The sequence below is a fragment of the Cryptomeria japonica genome, chromosome 11 (genome assembly GCF_030272615.1).
Source record: "Cryptomeria japonica chromosome 11, Sugi_1.0, whole genome shotgun sequence".
In the NCBI taxonomy this organism is placed as follows: Eukaryota; Viridiplantae; Streptophyta; class Pinopsida; order Cupressales; family Cupressaceae; genus Cryptomeria; species Cryptomeria japonica.
Window position 1 is genome coordinate 220054805 of NC_081415.1, and position 27740 is coordinate 220082544.

Consider the following 27740-nt stretch of genomic DNA (forward strand, 5'->3'; position numbering starts at 1 on the left):
CTACCTTGCAAACCTTCCCACATGCAGTCGGGTCCTAGAGACCAGATTGTAAGTTTGTTTCCTTCATCATCCTTGCAAGTATGCTTACTTGAAATCGGGTCTTGGGTCTCCAAGACCCGATTGCAAGCTCATCCTTACCACTAGTTTGCAATCTCTATTCTTACTTGTAATCGGGGTTCCAAGACCTGATTGCAAGCTAATACCAATCATGCAAAAGGCTTACTTGCATTCGGGTCTCTAAGACCCGATTGCAAGTGTAAGTTTCAGCATTTTTTCCCAACTTGCATTCTTCCATTTCTGCATTCCGAGTTCACTGCAATCCACTTGCACTCGCATTACACCTCCCAAGATTCGAAATTCGCCTTGTCTCCACTTACTCTCATTCCCACGTCTTTCCTTTGCAAGATCAATACTTGTGGTCGTGTAATGTCCCCATCTCATTAGTACAAAGACATTCACGGGGTTGGCCTATTATTTGACCCTCGTAGGCCAAGGAGTTGATAAGGGAGGCCGTCTTGGCTTCACATTTTATTTCTACATGATTTTATGGTGAGATAAGGAGATAACATGTATGATGTCTTAATTGCTCTTTATAATATAATGTTAATAATATCTAAAGTGTAATTAAATTAATAATGTGTAATAAAATAATAAAGTGTAATAAAACAATATGAGTTTGTTAGAGGAGAATCTTCTAGAAGGGGACCAATCGGTTGGAGAAAAAAGAATAAATAGGGGGGTTGGTTCATTGTTGATCATCGGTTATTTGACATCTTCTCTTGTGTTTAGACTTGTGGAACCAAGGGTTTCTGCAGACTTGATCATTGGGAATGATACCTCCCTTTGATTGCATAACTGAGGTGGTGAGAGATCCTCCGAAGGGTTGCAGCTGAGAGTGAAGGATATCTCAGTAGGATATCTCAGTCCTTCATATTGGTGCTTATTGATATTTCATGGTAGCTTCATGGTAAACAATTTTGGAGGAGTTTTCAGCTCATTGCTATTTTGACTCCTATTTTGCATCAATTCACTTGAGTAGGCAAAGCGATTCTCCTAGGAATATTTAGGAGGAGATTTGAGGTGGTTGTAGGTGTCATATCAGGTCTGAATCAAGTTCAAACCAAACCTCCATTACCCATGATTTTGCTTCTATCACCTTGCTTTAGCATCGAAACCATCATATGATTGCAGCTCTCTCATTGGGGAAGGACAACGATGATGATTAGTGATTGAAAGGAGGTATAATTGCTGGCAATTAATTGTTATCAATTGGCAGACCTGTAGCAGGGGCGATTTATTCATTTTTGGCTAAGGGGAGGCTCAAGGTGAAAGATATTGCTTGCTTCTTCATCTACAGACCTAGGCGCTACTTCCAGGTTCATTTGGCATTAAGATTTCATTGTATTTCCATTTGTATGCATGAATTCATGTTTGCTATTTGTCTTCAGACATTCTGGAAATTATTGTTGAATAGCCAAGAGTCTTGGCCTTTGTTTGGACATATGAATAGCCAAGAGATAAGGTCGCATCTCATTCTCATGTTTTTATATTGTTGCATGACAACTCTTTGTCAAAATATCAGTCAGTTGTAGGTGTACATTTCTCGCATTTTGATTCATGTAATTGCATCAGAAAACACAAAACAATTGCACATTCATCCTAGAGGATTGTCTTGTTGTTTAGTAGCTTTTGCAAGGTCATCATTTGATAGTTAATCAAAGTTAATGCTATCCAGACAAGTCTGAATTTTTTGTATCAGTCATATACGAAGTGTTTGATGAAATATCCAAGGCCAAAAAATCAGAAATTCATATGAGAATTGGCAAGGGATATTACAGGTCGGGTCCTAGAGACCCAATTGCGAGGGGTTTCAATGCATGTAAGGACAACAAGCAAAATTCAGTGCTATCATATGTTGATGGCAGTTATGATGTAAAATGAAAAGAGTACGCTGTCATATGTACAGGGAGGATAAAAAATATCATGAACTATGAAGCGGAGAACAATGGCTAAGTCAAGTCCTATCTAAAATCAGGGATGACAATTTTAGTCTCACCATTGGGAATATTTTCTTTCCTTTACTAAATGTGGAGGTCAATTCCATTGTAAGAGAGAACTTGACAAATGAATGCGTAATACAGCAAAGGAATGCATTGTTACAATGCATTACAGAAGAGCTATGTGGTAAAAAGCAGTGACTTTCACTGTCACAATGACCAACAAAGAATGTTAATTATCTTCAAGTTTAGTGGTTAATCTTCATGAGGTCATTTTCATTACCATTCATGGTCAAATGATGCAATTTGATTTTACTAGACAAATACCTTCACCGATCTCAAATACTTCAAGTGCTACAATCTTGTAGTAGCGTGAAGAGCTCTTAGACAAAGGATGATGGAAATAGAGTCGTGTCTCAGACACTTAGATTAGTTTCAATTATGCATTTGAAATTTCCCTTTGACAAATTACATGTAATGCCAAAGATGTAATTTCAAGTAGTCTCGTTACTTGCATTCTTGTAACTTGTGATTACATGTAAACAAATTACAAGTTGGTTAGCAATAGAACTGTAATTTGAGTAAGTCATAGTTAGTTAGTTGGTTGTGGAAAAAGTCTCAGTTAGTTAGACTTCTCCCACTTTTTTCTTTCAGCCCCTCTCCTATATATGCATGAGGGTGCTCATTGTAATTTTCATCTTTCCAGCAAGCAAGGAAACTTTGCAGAAATTTGCAATCTTAGAGACTTTGTGCTTTATATTTGTAAACTATTTTTTCTCAAGTAATATCAAAAGAGTTTTGAGTTTCGTGTTGAAACCATACTTTTATATCCATTGTGTTCTTGTGTCATGGTGGCATATTTCTTTGTATTTACTTGAGATCATAGCGAGGTTGTTGAAAAGAACTTCAATCTGATTTCTTGTAGACTTTGTGCTACAAAAATAGTGAGGGTTTGAATTAGTGTAGTTAAGTGTTAAAATTGAGAAGAGTTGCAAGACTTTGTGCTTGTGGTTGTTCCCATTTGAAATAGTTCAAAAGGTGCATCATACTTGCAGACTTTGTGGTGTTATCTGTTGTTCATTGTTCTTGTTTTATTATTCTAAAAAGGTAGATAGGATAGTGGGAATTCAAGTCTTTGTGCTTTGTTTCTTTTTTCCCGTCCCAGGGGGAAGTGATGGGAAACTTTGAGCTTTCACAAAAACTTCGCTTCCTTTTGTTTTAAGCATTCTTGCTATTCTTTAAGCTGTTGTGTTTGTTTCTAAAACTGCTATTTCTTTCCTAGGAAGAGGAAAGAATCTTGTCTTTTCTGAAAAAAGAGAAAAGGATGTTGTTTCAACCAATTTAGATTAGCCTTTAGTTAGTAATAGTAGAAAAGGGGGAGCCTTCCCTTAAATTAGGAGAGTTTTACACTCACACGCTATGGTTGAAACCACAATTTTGCACATCTTCCCAGGTGTACAAAATTTTCAACCAACTATTAGCATGAAGCATAGAGAAGGATGTGGACAAGAATGATAGTGAGAAAAGACAATGACTATATTATAAAAAAATTATTAAAACCCAATGGTCAATAATCTATTTGAATTCATAACACTCCCGATACCATCAATAAGGCACATGAATGGTATTAAAAAGAAAGAATAAATTAAATATGCATTGATTCCTACAGCGACTCACTATGGGAAGACTTCTATGAATTATATCAATTGACTATATCAAGGAATTAGATAACTAACAAAAGAACACGGTGTATTAAGAGGCAGTGATTATAATATGCAATAATTAATACATGGAAGAGCAGCGATTACTTTACAGAATCAATCATTTGTTTAAAGCAATGAATACATTGATAGAACAGTGATTAAGAATAATGAATGGGTTTCTTAACTATTGTATACAAGCCCAATATGGATACATGCAACGATTGGAAGTATTATGGAATGATGCGGTTAAGAAGCCACCAGTCATGTCCCTTACAGGTGACTCCTCATCCCAAGTACAAGATATAAGAAGGCAGTTCTATCATTGAATTCAGGGGGGAGGAAAAAAAAGAAGGCGACAACAAGTATAAGAAGAGAAAATTGTTAGGAAGGAGCCAACATAAATATCAAGCACAAAGAAATTAAGATACAGCGATCTTGGTATGATCTAATACATCCCTTGTAATAGGCTGTCCTATCTTTGTGACAGAATGCCTGATGGTTTTTCTCTTTTGTGTGTGTGACTGAGGTTTAGTTGTTCCTAGTGCGTTTAATGTATTTTGATAGTTTTCATTCATAAATAATGCCACATTCAAGAAACAATGCCAAGACATTCAAGAATATATTTTGCTTCATTATTGCATCAAACTGAAATCTACAGTACATACAAGCACTTAGAGTATTCTCAATGTTTCTAAGAGAATAACTTTCAAAACGTAGAGCCAAAACCATAAGAACCTGGTTGGAGTCCCACTGTGGAGGTTTCAACTTGATATGGCGTTATTCTCATTGACTGCCACAGCAACCCAACATCAAAATTCACGCCCAACAATTGTCTAAGACTGCGTTTTCTGATTTAGATGGTAGAAGATTCTTTTTTCAGTCTCCGACTGCTCCAAACATGATCTCATGCACACTAGTTAGACGTCCCAAGTGACCAAAATTACCCAGTTCGGCCTGCAACCTATAAATTACATCTACAGCAACAATGTGAACACTTCAGGGCGTAATTGCTGGAGTCAAATGCAAGGTGAATGAGGGTCGAATATTCTACCCAAGAATCTAGTCTGAAACTGCACTCTCAACACCTTATTTCGGGTTATTAACTCTGCAAAGGGCGTTCAACCCCAGAAGCTGCGACTAATTTCTGTCTTCCTAATGCTGTGACTTATCCTATAGTGGCCATTTCGCCCTTTCAGCACCCATGCCAAGTAAGCACTGTCCACAATCTATCCTCCTAAACTCAGCCGACTTGCTACAATTATCAGGGCTGAAGGTCGATATGAATACCTGTAAGTCCACTGTGTAAACTCCCAGCTGTGCAACAAGTTCGAACTTCAGCTTAAATGCTCTTCGTCTCCTCCAATGCTAATTTTGTCTTTAAAGATTTCCCCAACCTGATCTTTCACAAGCAAGAGAAATGTCACATCTGAGGGATTCTGTCCCCAAATGCCAAGAATTTCCATAACTAAATCTAGAAAACCCAATTTTCCAAGAATACACAATTCCCAAGATGTCCCAAATCTCCATTAATTGCTCATATTTATTACTTCATTTTGGCACACAATCCCAAGACACCAACAATGTGGATAAATGAGAGATAGAATAAAGTATTATTGTCCCCTTTTGTCTCCACAAAGAAGGGGTACTTTTAGTGTATTCATTTGGGGTACCTTTAGTTTTTTCCCTTTAATATTTAAATTAAACTTTAGGAACTTTAATTTATTGCCCAAAATAAATGACGGCTCATCAAATTAGAAAATCCAAATGAATAAATTAATGCACCAAAATACTGACAACCAAGATTGCATCAAAATTTACCAGTCACTGAGCCGCAGCTGACTTACTATAAATAGTATCTAGAAACCCTGTCAAAACATCTTCGATTGGCCTGAAACTGAAATTGCCTAGGCCAAAATCCTTCACCGATCCTTGTAAAGTCTTGGTTAGCCCTCGGGACCATGGCAAAATGGGCTAACGACAAATTGCCACATGACTGCTAAAAAGGGGACATTACATCCTTGAAGAGCAGCGATTAAGTATTGTAACAACAACCATATTGTTGAAGGCATCCAATATATAAGAAGAAAAAATAGCTGACTTCACAAAGATAATCGCTGAAGGAATATAAGTGGAAACATTATTAAAGTTCTATATTGAAGAAATAGAAGTAAATTATATACGATGAATATTTATATGCTCAAGGAAATATTTAAAATAAAGAAATCATAAAAGCCTAATTTGACTAGAAGAATATATGGGATAAAAGAAGATCTTGACCAACAATCAAAGGGAGAGCAAAATTAGAGAGAAAGTATGAGGAAACTACTGAAGCATATATAGAAGATTTATGAAGAAGAATGTATGCAGATTTGAGTATATCAGAATTCATCATTACATAAGTTTCATTGTCAAACTAGAGAAAGCCATAAAGATAAGTTCTATTCTCCGGACTAGTATTAGAGTTTTATGTTAAATTTTAAAATGAAATTTCTTTAGATTTAATGAATGTTTATTATTACAATTCTCATTTTGAATTGGAATTGTTGTCTCAGGACTCAATTGGGTAGCTCCCAAAGGAGGAGATTACAGAATAAAGCATTGAAGTATGGTGTTTTGCTAGTTGCCTTTACCTATTTGCATGGTTTCTTTCATCAAAATTAGTTATAGTTCAGTAATTTAATGGCGAAGTGTGGGGATATCTGATCAATTTCTAGTTCATAGCATTGGAGATCTGTTGATTGTAAATCTCTTTGCATGGTTAGTTTGAGCATATTATTGCTATTAGTTCAATTGTGGATGTTTGTTTTGATTTTTCTTGTGTTGGGTGTCCAAATGAATGTTCATGATCTGAATATCTTTCATTTCCCTTTGAAGATTGCACTATTTATGGGGCATGGTGAGTTTATCTCTGGTTAAGAAGGAATCAGTCTTATGAAAAATCTGTCTATCTACAACACCAACCATTATTATAATTGTCCCTAGTTTCTTTGAACCCCAATCAAAATGCTATATCATATGCAAGCCAGCTTGATAGATGTGTAAGTCCCCTTGTGATTACCAACAAATCACATTTTTACTAAGTTATCCTAAGCATAGTGACCTGACACCAAAAGCCTTGAGGTTATCTTGTTTGGACAGTCAGAGGGCATACAAGATTTCCTTCTTCAAGAGATAATAGGATAAACTTTGTGCATTCTATTCTATGTTGATGGAAGTGCAAACCTCCCCATCAACAAGGAGGTTGGCCAATAAATAAAAAATTAATTTTATTCTCTTTCAAAATATTTCCTATTTAGTTATAATATTGTTGCACATAAACCTTTTGCATTGAATCTCCTTAAGCAGCCACATGATGTCCATAGATTTTTCCTTTGACATCAATGACAATAATCCAATAGTGTTTAATAGCTAGAAATTTTTGGGGATGGTAACATTCTGAATTCAATTTCCTTTCTACTACCTCCCCCCCGCCCCTCTCTCTCTCTCTCTCTCTCTCTCTCTTAGAGCTTTGTAGGGGACTTTTGATCAGCAATGTGCCGCTACAAAATCCTATGGCTGATAGCATACAACTTACTTAGTGGCGATCAATTTGCTCCAAGGGACAAGATGCAAATCAACTTTTATTGAATATACTTTCTTTGTCATTATGGGGAATTTGTAACCTTTTGATGAGATTTTACTTTGGAGGACAAAGCTACTTTTCTTTAAGATACTCTTTAGACAAGATTTTACTTTGCTAGAGAAAATGTAAAGCTACTTTTCATGAAGATGCTTCTTTTTTTGAAGACTATCACAGAACCTATAGCTATCAAAACATTATTTGCTCATGTTTAATATTCTGGGCTTGCCAATTTCCACAGTTTTAAATCATGACCTTGAGTTCAATTTATACTTTGGGAATTTATTTTTTAATTTTTACTTGACAATTCAATTTACTACTCCATAATTTTCCATCCATCAAGGAATGATAAAACCAGAGCAGTATTTTGCACCTTTTTTCATATCTTATATGTGCATAATCATGACTATTCAGGCACTTGAGATGAACGTTTGTCATTCATTAAACACTCTTAAAATTGTGCTTTGCAGCTCTTCGTTGGACATGGCCCATTTTTTAGATCTTATTTTCATTGCATTTCAAGAAGTGTATCATAAAATGTGATAATATTTGGAAAGGCATCAGTATTCATAGCATCTTTGTATGTAAATATTTCATTAATAAATTCAAAGGTAGATAAGAAGATATTGTTGCATATTACTTCCTCCAAAAATTTGAATGGAGATAAGTTATTGCTCCCATAATTATTGTGTTTTAATTTATTTATGATGGTTTGCTTCATATTTTCCGAGTTTCTAGACAATGATTTATGAATTGATTTGAACTGTGCCCCTCCCTCGTTGTTTTCTCAATTATCTATGTTCAAAAGAACATTAAGTATGCACTTATTTCAAAAATAGTGTGAAGTTGAACATTTGTAGAAACGAAAGTCTATTATGATATTGTACACGTTAGAAGAGTCCAACTCTTCAACACTTAGGTGATAGAATTCCTTCTCAAACGAAGGATACAATTTGATGTCATTCAAACAAAGTGTTCTAGAAAATATTGTAATCTTAGTATTCAGAAACGAAAACAAGCACAAAAATAAAACGAACAAGATATCAATATGAGAATATCCCTGTATGCACAAATTTCGTCAAGCATATGCTTGTTCATTGTTACATTTCAAAAGTAGAGTTTCAAGGTGCAATATATCAAACTTACAGGTTTTCTAACCGAGTCAAATTACCAAACTCTGGCGGTAATGTTCCATTAAGATTGGTTGACGAAATTCTCCTAAATTGGAAAAAAAGAAATCATGAGAAATATCTAGAGTCTTCCTTGTTTGGAAACTACTTTGAACAATTGAAAAGTTAATTGCTTATGAAAGACATGAAAAGAATAAGCATGCATACATTTAAATAATTATTCAACTTCAAAAACTGCACTTGGAGTTTATAACATTTTTCCCGAAAAGAACAGAAATATAATATATGCAACTCACATAACAAAAAATTAGTTGGAGTAAATGATCCAAATCGGATCCAAATGTGATGTTACTTACCACTGTTGTATCTGTATTCTGGTAGGAACTCTTAAAAGTCTTTTATGATTCCTAGAGAATCATCCTTATGTAATTTGATCAGTCCTAATTTTGTTCAGGTGTCTGTAAAGTGTTGAAATGGGTGTGAAGTATCTAGGAAGTAGTAGAGAAGCCCAACAAAGATTTCTACAAATTCTGTTTTGAATTTTTATCTGAAAAAACAGATCTTAGAGATGGTTTTGTACTGCACTGAACCAGTTCTAATTAACACAGATGGAATCAGTGATGATTGATCGTGTCCCAAAAAATGTAGTGGATTTGTTCAAAACCCAAACTTTCCTGAATAAGGCAAATTAAAACAATCATCCATATTGTAAGCTAGACCAATTTGTATGTTGTCTATTGGTTTGGTATGTTGTTTGGAGGTTTCTGTTTTTGTTCATTCAGTAAGCTTTGGGTAAAAGAGAGTCTTGGAGAGGAATTGAACAATCATCAAGAGTTGAGTTCGGAATTGCAGAGCATATTAGAAATATTGCTTTGAACAAATATTGTGAGATGCAAACACACGAAGATGGGTTGATTATTGCATGCTATAGCCTTCTGAGCTTATAAAGTTGCATTCACTGGGGATAATGAATTGGAAACACCCACTTGCTAGTCTTTTTCTGCACTACTTTTCTCTAGGGTAAATCTTGTATGTTTACTCTTGTGGGCATGTTAAATATGTTTATTTTCCATGTTTACATGTTTATTTCTTAGCATTTCATGTAATTTACGCAATATGGTCACTCTATGCATTGATGTGCATGGGCATATTATTAAATCTGGGTATAGCCACTCAATTCAATCATAAGATTAATATTTATATGACCAACATAATCACAAATCATATTGGACCAAAGCTTTCATGTAGTTGTTGGAGTGCAGATTGTGGTGTTATAGGTTTCATTTGATGTCACACACCATATTGGCAAAGGAAAGAGGTGAAGGTAGGCTAGAACCATTTTGGCAAGATATTTTTCCTAATGAGGTAGAACTGTCAAATCGAAGGAGAGGTGGCTCAAGAGGGAAACATACCCCAAACATCAGAATATAAAGAAGAGAGTATTGTATTGGCATATATTTATTTAACTTTCATCTATCTTAATACTTTATTACATTATATGCACTTAGGATAGAATAAGCTTACTTAGGTAGGTATTCTATATGGGTAGGTTGTACATGTGACTTGTACTTTACTTGTTTGGCGATGTAGTACACATGATTACATCTCCTATTATCCCACATTGGTTATACAATATATATTCACTTGGCTTATGCTTGAGCTTCCTTGCAAATATATCATATTGCATTCATATTGGAATAGTAGAGTGAGTGCAAGATAATGATAAACCAAACAATCCCCTAAGCTAAGTCACCGTGTTCGAATTCGAGTTCGAGTTCGGCAACCATAAAATTCGGATGAAATTCGGCAAGGGCAAAAAATTGAGGAAAAAAATTCGACATTAAATTCGTCATATATAAATTTTTTATTTAAATATAAGTAACATATCTCATAAATTATCGAAATAGTATAAGATTGCAAAATAGATTTGGAATTTTTATAAACAGATTAAAAATAAAATAAAACAAGAGCTGTGATGCAGCTAGAGTCCCTGCCTTTTGCCAAAAAAATGACATTTGTTCTATGTTTGTATTGAATAATGTTTAAGATACACCGAAGAGGTATCTATTAGTTGCATACTCTTGTGTATTAAATGAGGTCAATTGTTAGGCCATGTTTAGCAAGTGATGTCAATTTGTGCAACAAAGGTGTTAATGAAGAAATGGTATCTTCAAATCAACTAAGAATCTGTTTATAAAGATCCAATCAGTAGTGAAATAAAACCTATGAATCAAGAAGATAATTAAACTAATGTTATGTTCATAATAGAAAGAGAGGGAGAGGTGGAGTGGGGAAGAGTGGGAGAGAGCGGGTAAGAAGATAGAGATAAAAAAGGTATAGATAAAGATGGAAATGGAGGAAAGGGATATGGAGAGAATGAGAGGAGGAGAGAGGGAGAGAGATTAAAGAGATGAGATGGGGATAGATAGAAATGAAAGAGGTAAATATGTAGAGGTAGAAAGGTAGAGATCTAGGGATAGAGAAAGATAAATATAGAGATAAGAAGTAATATATAGATATAAATAGAGTGAGGGAGAGATATAAGGGTGGAGAGAGAGGACAAGGTAATAAGATAGAGATAAAGGGAGAGTTGGGAGAAGTATGGAGAGATAGAGATAAATATACAATGCGATATAAATATTGAGGCCTAAGAATAGTAAGAGGGACAGAGAGGGAAAAAGAAAGAGAGATGTAAATGAATAGATAGACACATGTCTAAAGATAGAGGGAGCAGGAGGAAGAGAGAGCGAGAAAAAAAGGGAGAAAAAGCAAAAGAGATAGCAATATATAGATGAAGATAGAGAAGGAAAGATAAATGTACATGGTGATATAGAGTGCTAGAGAGTAATAAGGATCCATTTGCAATGTGCTATTATATTTTTTATAAGGAGGTAGAAGGAGATGAAAAGGCATGTATATAAGGTGGAAGAGATAGAAGTGAAAGAGATAAATATATAAGAAATGATATATAATATAATATATAATACTTTATAATATTAAAATATTGCATATAATAATAAGTATAAATTATATTATATATTTTTAAAATAAAATAAATTTAATTGAATAATAATTTTATATAAAAATTAAATATATAACATTTAACTATATGATATTATTATATCAAGATTTGATTCTTTTTTAAATGGAGCATCTCAATATTATATAATTTTATTTTATTATATTAAAATGGTTAACAAAACTATTTTTTAAATTGTATCAGTTTAATATAGTTTATTTTATTTTTAATCATTTACTTGAATTATAGTTTTAATTTTTCAAATTTAATTTATTTAAGAATTTCACTATATTTATGTTCAATTTTTAATTAAAAATTATTATTTAATATTGAATTTATCTTTCAATTAATGTTATTCTTGTTTGTAATATCAATACTTTATATTCTTATACTTTATAAAATTTAAATTTAGATTAAGAATAAGAAAATAAAGTAATGATATTACAAACAAGAATAATGTTAATTTAATGATTCCAATAAAAAGAAACATTAATTCAATGATAAATTTAATATTAACAAATAATTTTTTATCATAAAATTAAACATAAATATAGTTAAATTATTAAATAAATGAAATTTGAAAAATTAAAACTATAATTAAGATTAAAAATAAAATAAACTGTATTAAAACTATTGCATTTTAAATTTGAACTTTTATATTAAAAAATTAGTAAAATCATAGTAAAAAAGCTAATAATACAAAGAAACATATTGTGAAGGTTTAAAAAAATTAAATTTGTTTATGTAATTTTTTTATTATCTTTTGATATCATAGATAATTTCAAAGATTGTTAAAGTTTTTTAAATTTTTATAATCAATATTTTATAGAATTTTTTTAAAATATAATAATTTTTAAAGAAAATATAATAATAATATGAATTTTTAATGCTAATTAAATTAATATGAAATTTTAAATTTGGAAAAAGATAATAGAAGAATAAATTTTAATATCAATGATAGTGAAAACAAAATAAAATTATTTAATATTTTTATTTCAATTATCTAGTTTTTTAAATTAAATTATTTTATATAAATATAAAATTTATCTTTAAAATTATTTTAATAATTATCATGCTAAAAAATTGCTTTAAAAATAAAGAAATAAATAAATACAATATAATGAAAATAAATATTTTTTATTATTTTCAAATTTATTTCATGTCTGGCAAGTGTTGAAAGTGGGTAATAATTGTTTAAATTATTTTAAAGAATGATTTAAATAAACAATATTCAAGTATGGACATTGAGGGTATTTTAAATTATGGTGGAATGTAAAATCTAAATTTGAGAAAGTGCAGCCATCGGTGCAGGATGCATGGTAAAAAAAAAATTATATGATAAATTCTTTTTACATAAAACATTATAACTAATTTTTCCCCTCATTGTTGATTCTTCAACTATTTTAATTTTAAAGAAAAAAACTAAAAACTCACGAAAATTATACCTGCCAATATAAAAAAAGGTTAATCCACATTCATTACAATCATGTCAAGTACTATTAAAAATCAGTTTATTAGCTACTGGACAGAACTAACAATAAATAAAAAATGATTATTAATGCTTGACAAGATATCATACTTTACCCAAATCCCTTAGTTTGCATCGATTCTAGCTCCAATTTGGCGGATCGCGGAAGGCCGTACACATTCTTAATTGATCCACTGAAAAATAGTAGTGGTACAAACACGTGGCGGTCCCACATAAAGTCTTAGTATACGTGGCGCAAAGTAATGAGCGGAACTGTGTTTAAATGTTTTTATTATTACTTAATTTGTCACCGATATTAGCCAATAGAATAAATTTCCGTCGAAAACTAAAAAGAGTACTATAATATATAAATGCACGTCCTCACACTCCATTACTGGAAAACAGCTTAATTTTTTTAAAAAATAAAATAAATAAACCCCAGCAAAAAATGAAACAGTCAATGATTGATCAAAAAATTAATAATTTTTAAAACAGTTTAATAAGAACAAAAATAAAACTTTGAGATAAGATTAAAGTTTTCAATTTACACAGTTACCAAAGCAAGTTAATGCTGGAGGTGAAAACATTAGTTCCCTGCTTAAGGCAGGGACTAATAATAATCAATATAATATATTAAATATTTATTTTAATAAAAAAATAATATAAATTAAAAGTATAAAACAATAAATAAATTTAAATCTATTTAATATTAATAACTTTCGAAATCATTATAAACAGATACAAAATAAATTAAAATAATAATCAATTAAACATACTAAATATTAATTTTTTATAAAAGTTTAATATAAATTAAAATTATAAAACAATAAATAAATTTAAATCTATTTAATATTGACAACTAATAACTAGTAAGCATATTAAAATAACATTAATCTTAATGTAAGGAGAAAATCATTAAAAAACGAAACAAAAATTGTAATCGAAAAACTATACTACGGAGGGAAAGTGCACTCCAAACGCGAGGGAAATAGTCACAGGTGGGCAGGGGCTGACACAGCGCGCGAATAGGGCCAACTGGGCACGGGAATAACGGTGGCTGGTTAGGGCCTCACAGCACAGGAATAGCGACGGGATTGACAACTAAAAAGCTTCAATGGCAGATTAAAAAAAATCAGTTCATTTTGACGTATGAATTTCAAGTGAACTTTTCCGAATTTTATTTATTTTTTATAGATTTGCCGAATTTCGAATCTGAAGCTGGAAATTCGGCGAATGCGGTGACTTAGGCCCTAAGTGGCAATGAAAATACTAAAAACAAACTTAAGAAACTTCACATAAAAAATTGAATGGGTTTCAAAAAAATATTTAGTAATAAAAATTGAAGGAAATGAAATGTAGTTATAGGATTTTTTTTGTTTTTGAAAAGTTCTAAATTAATTTGGTGAAAATAGGACATTTTGATGAGACGCTACTTAATTTTTTTGGATGAAAATAAAAAGTAGGTGTCATCATAGCCAACCTAAGTATGAGCCAATTTTTTTTTTTTTTACCAAACCATAGATACAAGGACACGAATTGATGAGCAGCATATTTTTGTGAATAATTTTGTAAGTAAATAATTAGTTATGAATTTTTTAATATTTTAAAATTTTAAAAAATAATTTTCTAGTCAGTTAGTGCTCAAAGTTGTAGGTTGCCAAATCTCTAAATTTAGGCTATTCATGATAGCCAATGGTATCAAACTTAGAACAACAAAAGACCAATTAAAAAGGATGGATAATTCCTTCTACTTTAGGATTTGCTAGACCAATGGGTCTGTTCCCTAAGATGTTACCTTAAAGTTAATCACAAAAATATTGACAGGAAACTATACCTTGAAACACAACATACCCATTTGCATAGGAGGAAATTACTAGTGGGAATGTTAACACAATGCCAGTTAAAACATTTATTCTTATTGTTTTCAAGTGCGATGTTGTAATGGGAGGCTGAACACATAGAAAATGGGTGCCTTTATCTAAAGAGGGCAACCAAGTCTATTATCAAGACCGAAAGATAGCATAAATATAACCCAATATAAGATACCTTAATCAAGGCAACAAATAAGGACCACACCTCTCAATCCCATACATAAGCCAGGCTCTATGCACACAAACTAACAAACATATGAGATTGCATCACAATTGAATAAACATGCCTTCAATATCCATTGAACAAACACAAAATTCTTGCATTACTTTGATAAGATGCCTTACAAAAACTTTGGAAGGAATTTTACTACTTTACAATCGACTAACTAATCAAAGATAACATTCAAATCAGAAGATATGATCAAGAGGATCAATAAGACCATAAATAATTGATACAATGTTTATGGGGACATTCAAAAAAATGTCAAATTTGGACATTGAATGATTGCTTGAGCATTACAATTTCATATTACATCACACAACCTAGAAAAATTACAATCAAAATGATCTTACTCAATCACAAGAAAGAACCTTAATGATTTGCAACTCTTTCTTTTTTTTTTTCTATATACAAACTTTTTTCCATCATCCCCCTTTTTAAAAATCTGCATATGTATGTCTTCCAAAACCATCTAGCAATCTTGGGAGAAGAACCATAGTCATTTGCAAGTGTGCAAGCCACCCATGTCTAGCTACATTATCTTTACATGGATATACACGTAAATGGATGCACTTTGCATTAGCAATCATATGCCTTTATACAAAAACCGTGTTTCTAAGGGCTCCATATGTATTGTGAGGTGTTTGAAAGTCTTCTGCTATCTAACATGTCCATTTGAGACCATTAATGACATCTTGGGTTATGCATGGAGGTGGGTAGGTTTTTTTGTTTGAAGAACGAGTTTTTGAAAATTCACATGTGGTAATGGCTTGGCAGAGGTCAAAGGTGGTCCCCTCATAAGAACAATGATAGAAGAAAATAAAGTGTGCCCATAGTTTATAAATATGGAGGAAATGGGCAATACAGGTCATGGAATCATTCCACCATGATATTTAGCATATGGCATAATTCCAAAAAGATATGTAGCCAACCCCATGCATGGGGTGTGAGTTGATGTGGCTCTATGATTAAGAAATTGCATTTTTGGAAATTTAGGCTCAACTTCACCACCAAAAGCTAGTTTTAGATGCTCATATCCCCACACTTGGAACTTTTTGAAATATTAGGCTTGTGACAAAGCAATGAAAGGAGGCAAAGCATAGAATGACTAAAGGGACCCATTGAAGAATTCTCTAGTAAATTATCAATTATGCGAAGAGTAAGGATTTAGTGTCCGTAATCTAAGATAAATCCAAAAAAATGTAGAAAAGAAGAAAAAATCCAAAATGTTTTATAGTTTAGGGTTTGGGATCAGGGCTCAACAAGGTCTGGCAAGAAGGCCAAGGCAACAAAGAGGCCACAAGAGAAAAAAAATTACTATTGGACCAAGTGTCAACTCAACCAACCAAACTTGGTCAAAAACTTATGAAATTCAATTTTTTTAAGATCTATAGCCAATGAAGCCTAGAGTGTACACATATTTCAAATTTGAAAAATGAGAAATGGTTTGAAAGTTATTGAGGTGTTTCAATTGCTATGTTCGTCGAGAAACATAGTGTATGTAGAAAATTAATAATAATTACATATTAAAATTATAATCAAGCATATATTACATATATTAAGAAATCTGAGAGTTCCACTAATATACCCTTTTCATTTTATCAAAATTCTAAAAAAAAAAAGTCTATAAGCATCAAGGGTGAGGTCAAGGAAAATCCATGAAAACATCTCAACTTGTCATTTACATGGAAAGGCAGGTTTGGGACTCCCAAACCTGATTCCCATGCTTTTTTGAGGAAAATTTTGAAACTAAACCAATAACCTATTTTGACTTGCCCTTGCATTCCAAAGGAAATCAGGGGGGAATTTGAAAAAGATAAATGGTTATAAATTTTGGTAAAATTAATATCTATTTTATTTTTTAAAGTAGATATCCATTTTGGAAAAGAAATATAAGTATCAATTTTGATAAAACTTTATCTATTTTGAAAATAGAGATCCATTTTGACAAAGCTAATTTCTATCTTCTTTTGATTTGCTAAACCAAAATTTGAGCCTAAAAAAGAGATTCACAATTTTTGCTAACACTATCATGTGATTTTTCCTCCATTGCCACTATATGGCCAATCATAATCTTGTACCCACATATTACAATCCTTGTTGTTCTTTTACTATTATGGCTTGTTTGTGTCATCAAATTCTAGGAGGTTTGGCCCATCAAAAAAAAAATTCATGGTATTAGAGTAGCTAGTGACAAAAAGATTGCTCATCTCCATTGAGGATAGCAGATCTTTATTATTGACCTAATATACTCTTTTTTTGCATCTTTAGATGATTTGGAGAATAAAAACAATTTGAGAGAAAGATCAAGATTGTGGGCTTCATTTCATGGAACCCTTTTGCAAGAACGCATGGTGAATGGTTGTAACGTCCCTAGTAGGAACGTTAGCCAACTTTCACCAAATTTTTAAATTCAAAACAAATCCAATCTCTTTTGATCACTAACATCCTGAGGCAAGCAAGGTGAAAGCATACAAAAATTGGGTTGTGGGCAATAAGAAATTAATTACAAACTCACTAGGGACAAGATGTCCAATTTACAATCAATACCAAATAGGTGGACAGGTATGCAAACATGATTAATGCCTAGCAAACTGCAAGTAGATCTAATCAATCCCAAATTGACAGATAACAATCAGATTCAATCAATGCTAAACAAATAGATTACAACAAGTCCAATCAATGCCAAACTAGCAGACAACAAGTAGACCTTATCAATGCCAAATTGGTAGATAACATTTGAAGGTGCAACTCTTGGTGGCTATGACATTCAATTGTCGATACAATGCGAGTGCAAGAAATTGAATAACTTTGGCAGAAGACCTTCCAAGTTTTAACAATATAGCCCAATACTGAATTTACTCACAAAAGAATAAGGGGAAGATTTAGAAATTCAAAGCCTCTCGATGATTAGTTAGAAATGTTGAAGATTTATAGCTGTGATAGAGATCTAAGATAATATCTAACTCCTCCTGTCCATCGTGGAGTCTCTTCACTTCCCTGTCGGTGATTCTTTCTCTCCACCATGGAGTCTCTTCACTTCTTTGCCGGTGACTCTTCATGTCTATGTGGCTGACGGTGTAGTTGTGGTTGTCGGTGACTCTTCATGTCCATATGGCTGTTGGTGAAGATGTAACCGTTGGTGTCTTTTCTTCTTCCTTGGTGGTGTCTCTTCACTTGCAATTTCAATTCTTTATATTCTTTGCTCTTCTTCTTCGGCAGATGGATAGATATATATTGCTGGCTTCTCTCGTTTGTCTGTGGCAAGTTGTGAACATTGTGTATGAAGTCTGTCAGTTCATTAATATTATATGTTTTCTATTCTCAGTGATTTCAGACTTGTGAAGGTTTATAGAATGTATTCGAGATGTATCTCTTGACTTCATTCTCATGATTGATTTGTAGAGAATCAATCTTATCTTATTGTGATTGATAGTAATCTGAAACTATGAACAATTGTATTCATTTTTAGAGATATAATAAAGATCCTATTTGTGTGGGCTGGGTTTTTCACCCTCAAGTGGAGGGTTTTCCCAAAATAAATTTTGTGTATTTTGTTTCAGATTTCTGTGTTGCTAAAACATTAACATGGTCTCAGAGCAAGGTTCCTTCTATAGAACCTAACCGCTTGAAGGTAGATCCTGTGCTTCAGAAGGAGTCTGACATATCGTCAGAAGTAACTTTGGACGAAGAGGTCAGAAGATTGATTTCAGCTTCAGAGGGAGCTTGTGGAAGCCTTACTTTTCAGCTTCAGAGGGAGCTTGGCTTTCCGCTTCAGAGGGAGCCACGCCATCATGAAAATTTGGTTAATGCATTTTTATCTGTGATGGAGAAATTTGAGGTGAAAGCCCTTGTTAATGAGTTCTTCTCTGCAAGAGAAGTTCGAGGTGAAATGCTTTGTCAATGAGTTCTTCTCTACGAGAGAAGTTCGAGGTGAAATCCCTTGTTAATGAGCTCTTCTTTGTGAGAGACGTTCGAGGTGAAATCCCTTGTTAATGAGTTCTTCTCTGCGAGAGACGTTCGAGGTGAAATCCCTTGTTAACGAGTTCTTCTCTGAGAGAGAAGTTCGAGGTGAAATCCCTTGTTAATGAGCTCTTCTTTGTGAGAGACGTTCGAGGTGAAATCCCTTGTTAATAAGTTCTTCTCTGCGAGAGACGTTCGAGGTGAAATCCCTTGTTAACGAGTTCTTCTCTGAGAGAGAAGTTTGAGGTGAAATCCCTTGTTCCACCCTCTGGGAGTAGCTATGGTGGATCCACCCTCTGGTAGTAGCCATGGTGGAAGTCATGTGTGTGACTTCATGACATTTTTTTCTGTTTTTTGACTCACCCTCTAGGAGTAGCTATGGTGAATATTGTTATGCTGAGATAACTTTTTTTATTTGAGAAAATCTGTGATGAGATTTTTTTGACATTCTTTTGGTTGCAGCTATGTGTACTTGTCATGTGATGACATTTTGAAGATCTCTCTCTTGCTAAGAGGGAGTGTTGAAGATTTATAGCTGCGATAGAGATCTAAGATAATATCTAACTCCTCCTCTCCACCGTAGAGTCTCTTCACTTCCTTGTCGGTGACTCTTCCTTTCCACCATGGAGTCTCTTCACTTCTCTGCCGGTGACTCTTCATGTCTATGTGGCTGACGGTGTAGTTGTGGCTGCCGGTGACTCTTCATGTCCATATGGCTGTCGATGAAGATGTAACTGTTGGTGTCTTTTCTTCTTCCTTCGTGTTGTCTCTTCACTTGCAATTCCGATTCTTTATATTCTTTGCTCTTCTTCTTCAAAAGATGGATAGATATATACTGCTGGCTTCTCTCGTTTGTCTGTGGCAAGTTGAGAACATTGTGTATGAAGTTTGTCAATTCATTAATATTATATGTTTTCTGTTCTCAGTGATTTCAGACCTATGAAGGTTTATAGAATGTATTCGAGATATATCTTTTGACTTCATTGTCATGATTCATTTGTAGAGAATCAATCTTATCTTATTGTGATTGATAGTAATCTGAAACTATCAACAGTTGTATTCATTTTTAGAGATATAATAAAGATCATATTTGTGTGGGCTGGGTTTTTCACCCTCAGGTGGAGGGTTTTCCTAGGATAAATTTTGTGTATTTTGTTTCAGATTTCTGTGTTGCTAAAACATTAACAAGAAAGTGAGACAAATCCACTTGCAAGTACAAGATAAACTCAAGGATTCATAAGCAAGGTAGAAGTCAAGAAAAGCATAATCAGCATAGGACAAAGAGCAAGTTCTAAGTTGGGTACCAGATATGGTTGTATTTGTGCAGGCAAGAAAGTTTAACAGCTTATGGTGTGCTCCTTTAAGACTTAGAAGTGACAGACAGACATCCATTCATGATGATGTATATCACTATTAATATAGAAAGATAATGCCTTTTGATACTTCCATGCTAGATGAAAAAGAAAAGCATCTCATGCCACCTAAACCGGAAGAATTAGCACATTGTGCATCAGAAGAGTTGCAAGAAGACATGATGCTGCAATAGAAAGTGCAGAAGAAAGGGATATGAGAGTAAGAAAATTGGTGGAGTGAACAGAAGGTTTAGTTGCCAACCAAAGCCAAATGGTACTCCGAAGATATTTTTAACCTCATCTTGTAGGAAATTGATATTTTGGAGAATAGTAGCCTCTTAATTAAGGTGTGATCCAAATCAACTTGGTATGTAACCCATATCATATTATTTCATCTATATTTTTGTAAGAATTTGTAGCCTTGTCTAACCCTCAAAGCATCATTCTTATGTAATCTGACAACTTTGAGGTTTGTAATATGGTAAGGCAGAATTCCACATGCATATGACGTGTTGAAATGGACTGCAAAGTATCTGGAAAGGAGTAGGGAGGCCTAGGAAATCTTTCAAAACTATATTTTTTTAAAGAAAGCCTCATCTATGGAATTGTACTACGCTGAACCTTACCAAATGGATTTGGTCATAACCAAAACCGCACTTGAAAAATCTAGGCATATGAAAAGAGTTTGTGTAGGACTGAACTCATCACAAGAACAATGGCAATAGGTTCGTCCAGCTTGGAAGATAGACTGATTAGTATGTCATCTATTTTGTTGGTATCTTGTTTGGAAGTTTTTATTTGCTGCAAATTGTTGTACTACCATGAATATTCTTTGTCAAACACTCAAACAAAATTGCAGTCACAACATAATCAGTGAATAGAGTACAAAAGAATCAAGAGAACAATGGCTCCATTGCATAAGTAGTGTTTAATAAAATGCTTCTTTTTTTTTTGGGTACAAGGAGGGTTGTTACAATAGCACCCCTACTCTGGCATTGGACGTGCTATCTATAGGACCAACGCTGCTTGTTTAAGCTAAGTTACCAGGTTTCCCTGTTTTGGTCCATGCACCTGAACCGGGTTTGCTTGGGTTCAAGTTCGCTCGGGGTTCATCTGGGTTCACCCTGGGTACGTACCCAAGGGTTTGGGTTCCCTAGGTACAAACCCAGGCGTATCCAAAGGCACTGAGCACCAAAAAATAACAAAAACAGACATTTTTAACCTTTTTTTTGCATCCAAAAACTCTAAAATGTCCCTAAAAGCACCCATTCTATCATTGGGTTTTCCTCATACATTGATCAATGATGAAGTAGCATACTATTAAATGTTTTTCTTCTGCCATTTTGCATTGTTCCATCTTCCAATTCAATTCTGAACTATCAATAGGCATTTGGCATTGATCAATAATGAAGTATCATACTATCAAATGTATTTAGTTTTATAATTTTGTATTTTCTTTAAATTTTTGTATATAATATGTATATATATATACATGTACGTCTTGCAAATGTGATGTTGATGGTGTTCATATAATTGTCATGGTTGTCATTGATGTCAACATATTGGTTTTCTGAGTTGGTGATCCAGAATATGTTTCCTGAACTGTTTGGTGCTTTGGAAATTGTGCTCCGGATGTTGTTCAGTGCTAACTAGTAATTGATAGTATTGGTTGTGATCTAGATTTCTCTGTTTTCTAGATATGGCATTGATTGCTTCAATTCATGTTTATCTTGGTTCCATTCTTGTTTTGCTAAGTTAAGAAGTGTTATTTTGGGTCCGATTTGATCCGGAATTGGAGTTTGTGTAGCGTATGAATCTTGTTTTAGCTCCAGTATTAGTGATGGATGTAACGAGTTGATTTGACCGATGAAGTGTGTTGTGGTGTGGTCCACTTCTCATTCCTTTCCACCACGGGAATGTTTACTGTAGACCTATTTCAAATTATGTTTGGCCAACTTGGAAGGTTATGTAGTCAGGAGGACAGTATAAGTAAAGGATGATCTAAATGAGTAAGGTATGGAAGATATGCAAGATTGAAAAGCTAAATCCGACCGATGTTTGATGTGAGAAGTTGTGCGAAGGTGTGTAGTGTGTTGTTAGGCACCGAAGGTTGTTCCGACATTGTTGTTTGTGGTAGTTGTATCACTGTGGTGGATTTTCTTTTCTTTCTTTCTCTTCCAGCAATGAGCCTTTCTAGGCAGTGAACCCTCTTTTAGTGAGCATTCTAGCAATGAGCCACCCTTTGTAAAAATCACCTTAACCGGTGTCACCATAATAGGTGTTATATATTGAGAACTAACATTCTTTGTGGTTTTTTCCCTTCTAGGGTTTTCCATGTCATATCTGGTGTTCATTGTGTATGATTTCATTGTGTATGTATGAGCTTTCATGTGTACATCTATTCATGCTAAATAATCTATAAGTTGGTTACTCTGGATCTGGGAAAGAGTTAAAAATTTAATTGACAACTGATTCACCCCCTTCTCAGTTGTCTGAAGTTGAACAATCAACAGTACGAACAAACCCAACCCACGAACCCAAAGGGCAAAAAGAAAATTGCCCGAACCCACGAACCAGGTTCATGAGCCTGAACCCGAACCGGTAACTTAGTGTTTAAGACACACTCCTTCATAACTACAATTTGAATTACACTACCCAAGCTGATGATTAATTTACAACAAACCAAATCAGTTACAAAAAAGACAATTTATTAATGACAACACAACATAATAACAGTCCACAATTCTGTGATAATTTTCGCAATGCTTTGTTTAGAAAGAATCTTAAACGAGAACTGAATGGTCATAAGGTTTAAATTCAGTATTGCAGACTATATAGGAACAAGAGCAACAGATAACAGATCAAGGAATGCAAAACAAGAAAAATGGGTTGTTGGTTGCATGTCATAGACATATTAATGTGTAACCTTGTATTTACTGGTGACAATGAATTGGAGGGGCAATCCTACTTGCCAGATGTTTGTCACTTGATTTCTCCAGGGTAAATCTCATGTTGTAATCCATGCGTGTGTTGTACATGTTTATTTTCCACACAAATCTATTTTTCAGTTCTTCATGTAATTCATGTAATATGGCCACTCTAGGAACTTATGTAAAGTTAAACAGTCATGGTTCTAAAATATGCACATAATCACATTATATGGTGATAAGACTAAGATTTGTGTAAAGAAATTAGACATCACTCTACCTGGGCAAGTATGAATTAATAATAAAGCATGAATGAAAAGAATAATTCAAAATTGTTACCCCTTTTTTTGCTTGGAAATCTATTTTGAATAATTACAGAGCAGCTTGCATTCTTCTCAAGTAAATATGCAATATATGTAAAGAGAGAGAGCGCTTACAATTCTATCAGCTTCCGAAGCTTTCCAAGCTCCTTTGGTACAGGACCCAAAAAGTTATTAGTGCCAAGGGACCTGAAAAATTCAATGTTTTTTATTCTTTGAACATTGCATGGTGTAAGACATATTGAGATGCAATTCAAAGTTCTGCAGTATATAAATTTGAATGAGCCAATCCATGTCACATGAACGAGACAAAGAGATTTAATTAATCAATATTTTGATTTGATGCATTAAACTAACACAAGAAGAATATTGAAGAAAGAGGAACATCCTCACAAGTGTTGCAAGTTGGTGAGGTTCCCCAAGAAAGCAGGAATGCGACCGCTAAAATAGTTCCGATAAAGGTTCCTACCAACAAAATCCACATTTTCATCTCAAATGATAATAAAGAGAATAACGAAAATCTATTAAAGTATTACTCTTTAAAGCGGCATCAAAAGAACAAGGTAACCTTTCTAAGATGATATAATCAATTTATGTAACTTATTCTTCCTGATAAGGAATTTTAATCTGTCCTTAACGTTGATATTTCTACATGAGTAATATCATTTTTATTATCCAAACAAAGGGATGATAAATTTCCTAACAAACAAGCTTTAAACTTACAGATCGTTGAGGTAAGTCAGATTAGCCAGTACTTCCGGAAGCTCTCCCGTTTTGTCCAACATAGAGACCTTACTGAAAGAAGAAAGGTCCTCGATGGCTTAGTATTCAGCACACTTCAAATTTTCCATTCCACTTTGTAATATATTCTCAAACTTACTCTAAGAAAAATAGAGTTAATAACTACTAACCAACCATTAATCTTCATCTTTTAATTGCATAATGTAAGAGGATGTTTATCAAGCTGGACAGATATTTCACCGATTCTTAATCTTGTCTGAGGCTTCAATCTGGAAAACTTGAGGTAACTTTGGTTTATAGTGTGGGGGTAAATTTAAACTTCTTACTCCAATATATGAGCCAACAGAAGATTAACTTAATTCTTATTAGATACAAAATATTTAGTTGCTGACCATCTACATCGTTATGGAGATTTGAAAAAACAATTATTAAAAATACCAATGTAGCAAAGATATAATCAACTTTTTACCAAATTTGTCAAGATATTGCAGTTCAAAGTGCAATAAAGACGTCAAACACTAATTGAATATGATTTGATCCATATGACAGACTGACACTAAAATATGGTCCTTATAATGCCTAAGGCCTCTTTCACACAGCTTTCTGCAAAGATTTTAAGCTTCCGCAGTCCATAATGTTTAGGAAAAAGCTTTTTTTTGAGATAATGTGTATGAAAAGAAAGAAAATTAATGTTTGGTTCTCCAAGATCCATCATGGAGATGAGAACTAGTTATTCCCGGATAGATTAAGATATTTTGACTCTTTTTTCAAAATAAACCTCTGGGGTCTTAAACAAACAATCTAATTTAACCGTGTAGAAAATTAAAAAACTGCCCATTTCGCTTTCGATCTTCTGTGAAATCACTAAAAAGCCACACTTAAATGGAATAAATGCAGACAATAGTCAAGTAAAAATAAATAAATAAAATTAATTAAATAAATAAATAATGTCAATTTATTCAATTTTTATATGTTGGCTGCATTGGTTTGCCGTTTGTAAATATAAAGAGAAGAAGTGGATGAATTTAAGTGTTCAAATCTGGAGGTCTAGGGCTGAGACTAATGCCCAAATCTTGAGCTGAAAAATCCTACACTTTAAACTGCCTGTTGGGGACATTAAAATTTCTTAAGATTTCTCCACCAAAATGCCCTTTCTGTCAGTGTTCTGAAAGCATAAAACATTTTTTTTTTTTGGAGCTGCTCTTAGTCTAAGAAAAAGTGGAATGCTATTTTGTTCATTTTCTTGTTATATTTGATCATGTTTTGGTTGGAAAGAAGCAGTTTTTGGTATTGGACTGCATAAGAATGTGGTTGCGGGTGCAATAAGACACTATTTTGATGAACATTTGGAAAAGTAGATGTTTAGCTGTATTCTCTAATCCCATTATTCATTGAGAAGTTAAAATGGTGCAGTTTTAATGCAACGTCGTGTTACAACTTGCTTCTTTGTGTTTGCATCTAAAGAAGGAAACTCCATTCAACAGACTTTTGAAAAAGATCAAATACCAGTTTTTACAATTGCATGATGGAAATGTTGAATTTTTGAAACAGCTATATAAACTCTTAAACTTTCATATCTAAGTTGGGCTCTTTTAGATTCTTATATAGCTTATATTAAGCTGCCATAAGCTCTTTTAGCTCTATGTGTATATGCCATGTTTTCTTTTTTATCTGCTTGAACTTGGTTCAGCTATGATTTATGTTGCTCTATATTTGATTTCTTATTTCTCTGCAGTTCCCTGTGAACTGCCATTATTTGCTTTGTATTCAACTTTGATCAATTAAAAAAATATAAAATTGGAGACCGGGCAGGACTCTGCAGGAGAACTCTTAAAAACTTGACTTGCCTTCTAATCCCCAAACCCCCTTTAAGTTGTAACCATGTGGGGAGTTTGTGGTGTAACATTCAGAATGAAACGTAAGCCTACTGTCACACTGTATTTTAGTTTTCCATTGAACTCCACTACGGATGAGGTAGGTTGGTTGCCAAGTTCAAGCTTATCAAAGTTTTATTAGATCATCCGTTTAGAAAATATTATAACCAGGCCTGGTCATGAAGTTAGAATCATGAGTACAAAAATTAAATAATATATAAAATAGATGGGAAACAATCTTTTTTTCCACGAAGTCAGTCTCAGACACCAATCTAGTCTATCCATTGGCAGCATCACCTAAAAACCCATCTTCACCTTTTCGTTTTACCACCTCAATCAAACCAAGACTTCCCAAATAAAACATTAGGTCCATGTTATCTATGTTGCTTGAAGAGTAGGGAAAACACTATCTTTGTTGGAAAAACAATCCACACTTGGAACTGCAAAAGGACTAGTAGCGCCCAATCTTATAATAGGAGGCCCTAGTTTTAAGTTTTAGTTGGTTCATGAAAAGTAATAAATTATATAATTAACAATAAATTATTGTAGGCATTACATTTGTCTAACATGGCAGATGGTTCCCTTTTTTTTTGTGCAGTTACACTTGATGCCAGGATTATCAATCGTTGCATTGGTATTGGCTGGGCCAAAGCATGGGTCTGTGAGGTTCCACGATGCAGATTCATCAATATTCCACTTCTCAGAAAGTGACTTTATTACAGCAACTGTTAAATTCAAACGACAACACAACATGGCAGAAAGTTAAGGGATGATCAATAAACAACATGCTACTAAACAAAACAAAAACTTAAACGAATTGAACTTGCCTTCAACAGGATCTGTGGCTGCTATTACTTGAGCTGCTTGTAGCAAACATCCAATGTTGTAAACAACGCAGAGAAACAAAACTGATGAAGCTGGGACTCCCATCTTTGACATGATGGAAGAAAAATTAATGTTGGGTTCTAGTGCTTCCTGAGATATCAGAGTTTGTATAAACTCCCCAATACTTGAATTATATGGCCTGAATTCGTGGAGGGAAGAAATCTAATTCAGATAATTGAGACGAAAATGAATTCAGATTTGTAAGCATGGCAGATCACATAGTTTGATATTTTAATTTTATCTCCTCGCTGACATAATTTGATTGAAAAGTCAAAAGAGAGAATTTCCATGCCTGTACTTTTCCAAGGCAACAGTTTTCTTGTCTTGGGTGCTCTCTCGGGCCATAACAGGTTGACGAGTCGAGAGAAGTGTGGATGATTCATCACCCACGTACAACATTCATCAAACGTTTAAGCCCATGATATACCTGGGTGAAATGAATCGTAGCGGCTAAGTTAGAAATCTCTACACTAATGGTTCTATTCATTTTTATAATTTAAATCCCTCTCTTCAGTATATAAAGGATTAGATACTGTTATTTAATAATTTATTATTTAATAGAAGTTTTTAATGACATTTATGAGATTAATCAGTATAGATTTCTTAAATATATCTATATATAAAATGTGAAGAGATATAATTTATTCAAAA

The 27740-nt window shown here is 33.5% G+C and overlaps 1 protein-coding gene and 1 long non-coding RNA gene across 9 annotated transcripts in view; one reads left to right on the forward strand and one right to left on the reverse strand.

Annotated features, from left to right (window-relative positions):
• LOC131053381 (uncharacterized) overlaps window positions 1-6511 on the forward strand; it is a 70355-nt gene extending 63844 nt beyond the window's left edge. The window contains exon 2 of the long non-coding RNA XR_009107679.1: window positions 6253-6511. This is a non-coding gene — a long non-coding RNA (uncharacterized LOC131053381). The remainder of the gene's footprint in view (window positions 1-6252) is intronic.
• LOC131053379 (probable LRR receptor-like serine/threonine-protein kinase At1g56140) overlaps window positions 1-27528 on the reverse strand; it is a 118941-nt gene extending 91413 nt beyond the window's left edge. For 2 of the 8 annotated variants that reach the window (XM_057987980.2, XM_057987978.2), the window contains exons 1-7: window positions 27382-27527; window positions 27032-27228; window positions 26761-26929; window positions 24313-24384; window positions 23983-24054; window positions 23707-23778; window positions 8466-8537 (exon numbers count right to left, since the gene is read on the reverse strand). In XM_057987980.2, the coding sequence (XP_057843963.2) occupies window positions 8466-8537; window positions 23707-23778; window positions 23983-24054; window positions 24313-24384; window positions 26761-26929; window positions 27032-27228; window positions 27382-27488 (761 nt within the window). In that variant the 5' untranslated portion in view covers window positions 27489-27527. Of the gene's footprint in view, window positions 1-8465; window positions 8538-23706; window positions 23779-23982; window positions 24055-24312; window positions 24385-24500; window positions 24533-24570; window positions 24680-26519; window positions 26644-26760; window positions 26930-27031 lie in introns of those variants that run through there. The other 6 variants (XM_057987977.2, XM_057987979.2, XM_059214305.1 and 3 more) reach the window with 6 other exon arrangements.
• Window positions 27529-27740: the final 212 nt, after the last annotated feature.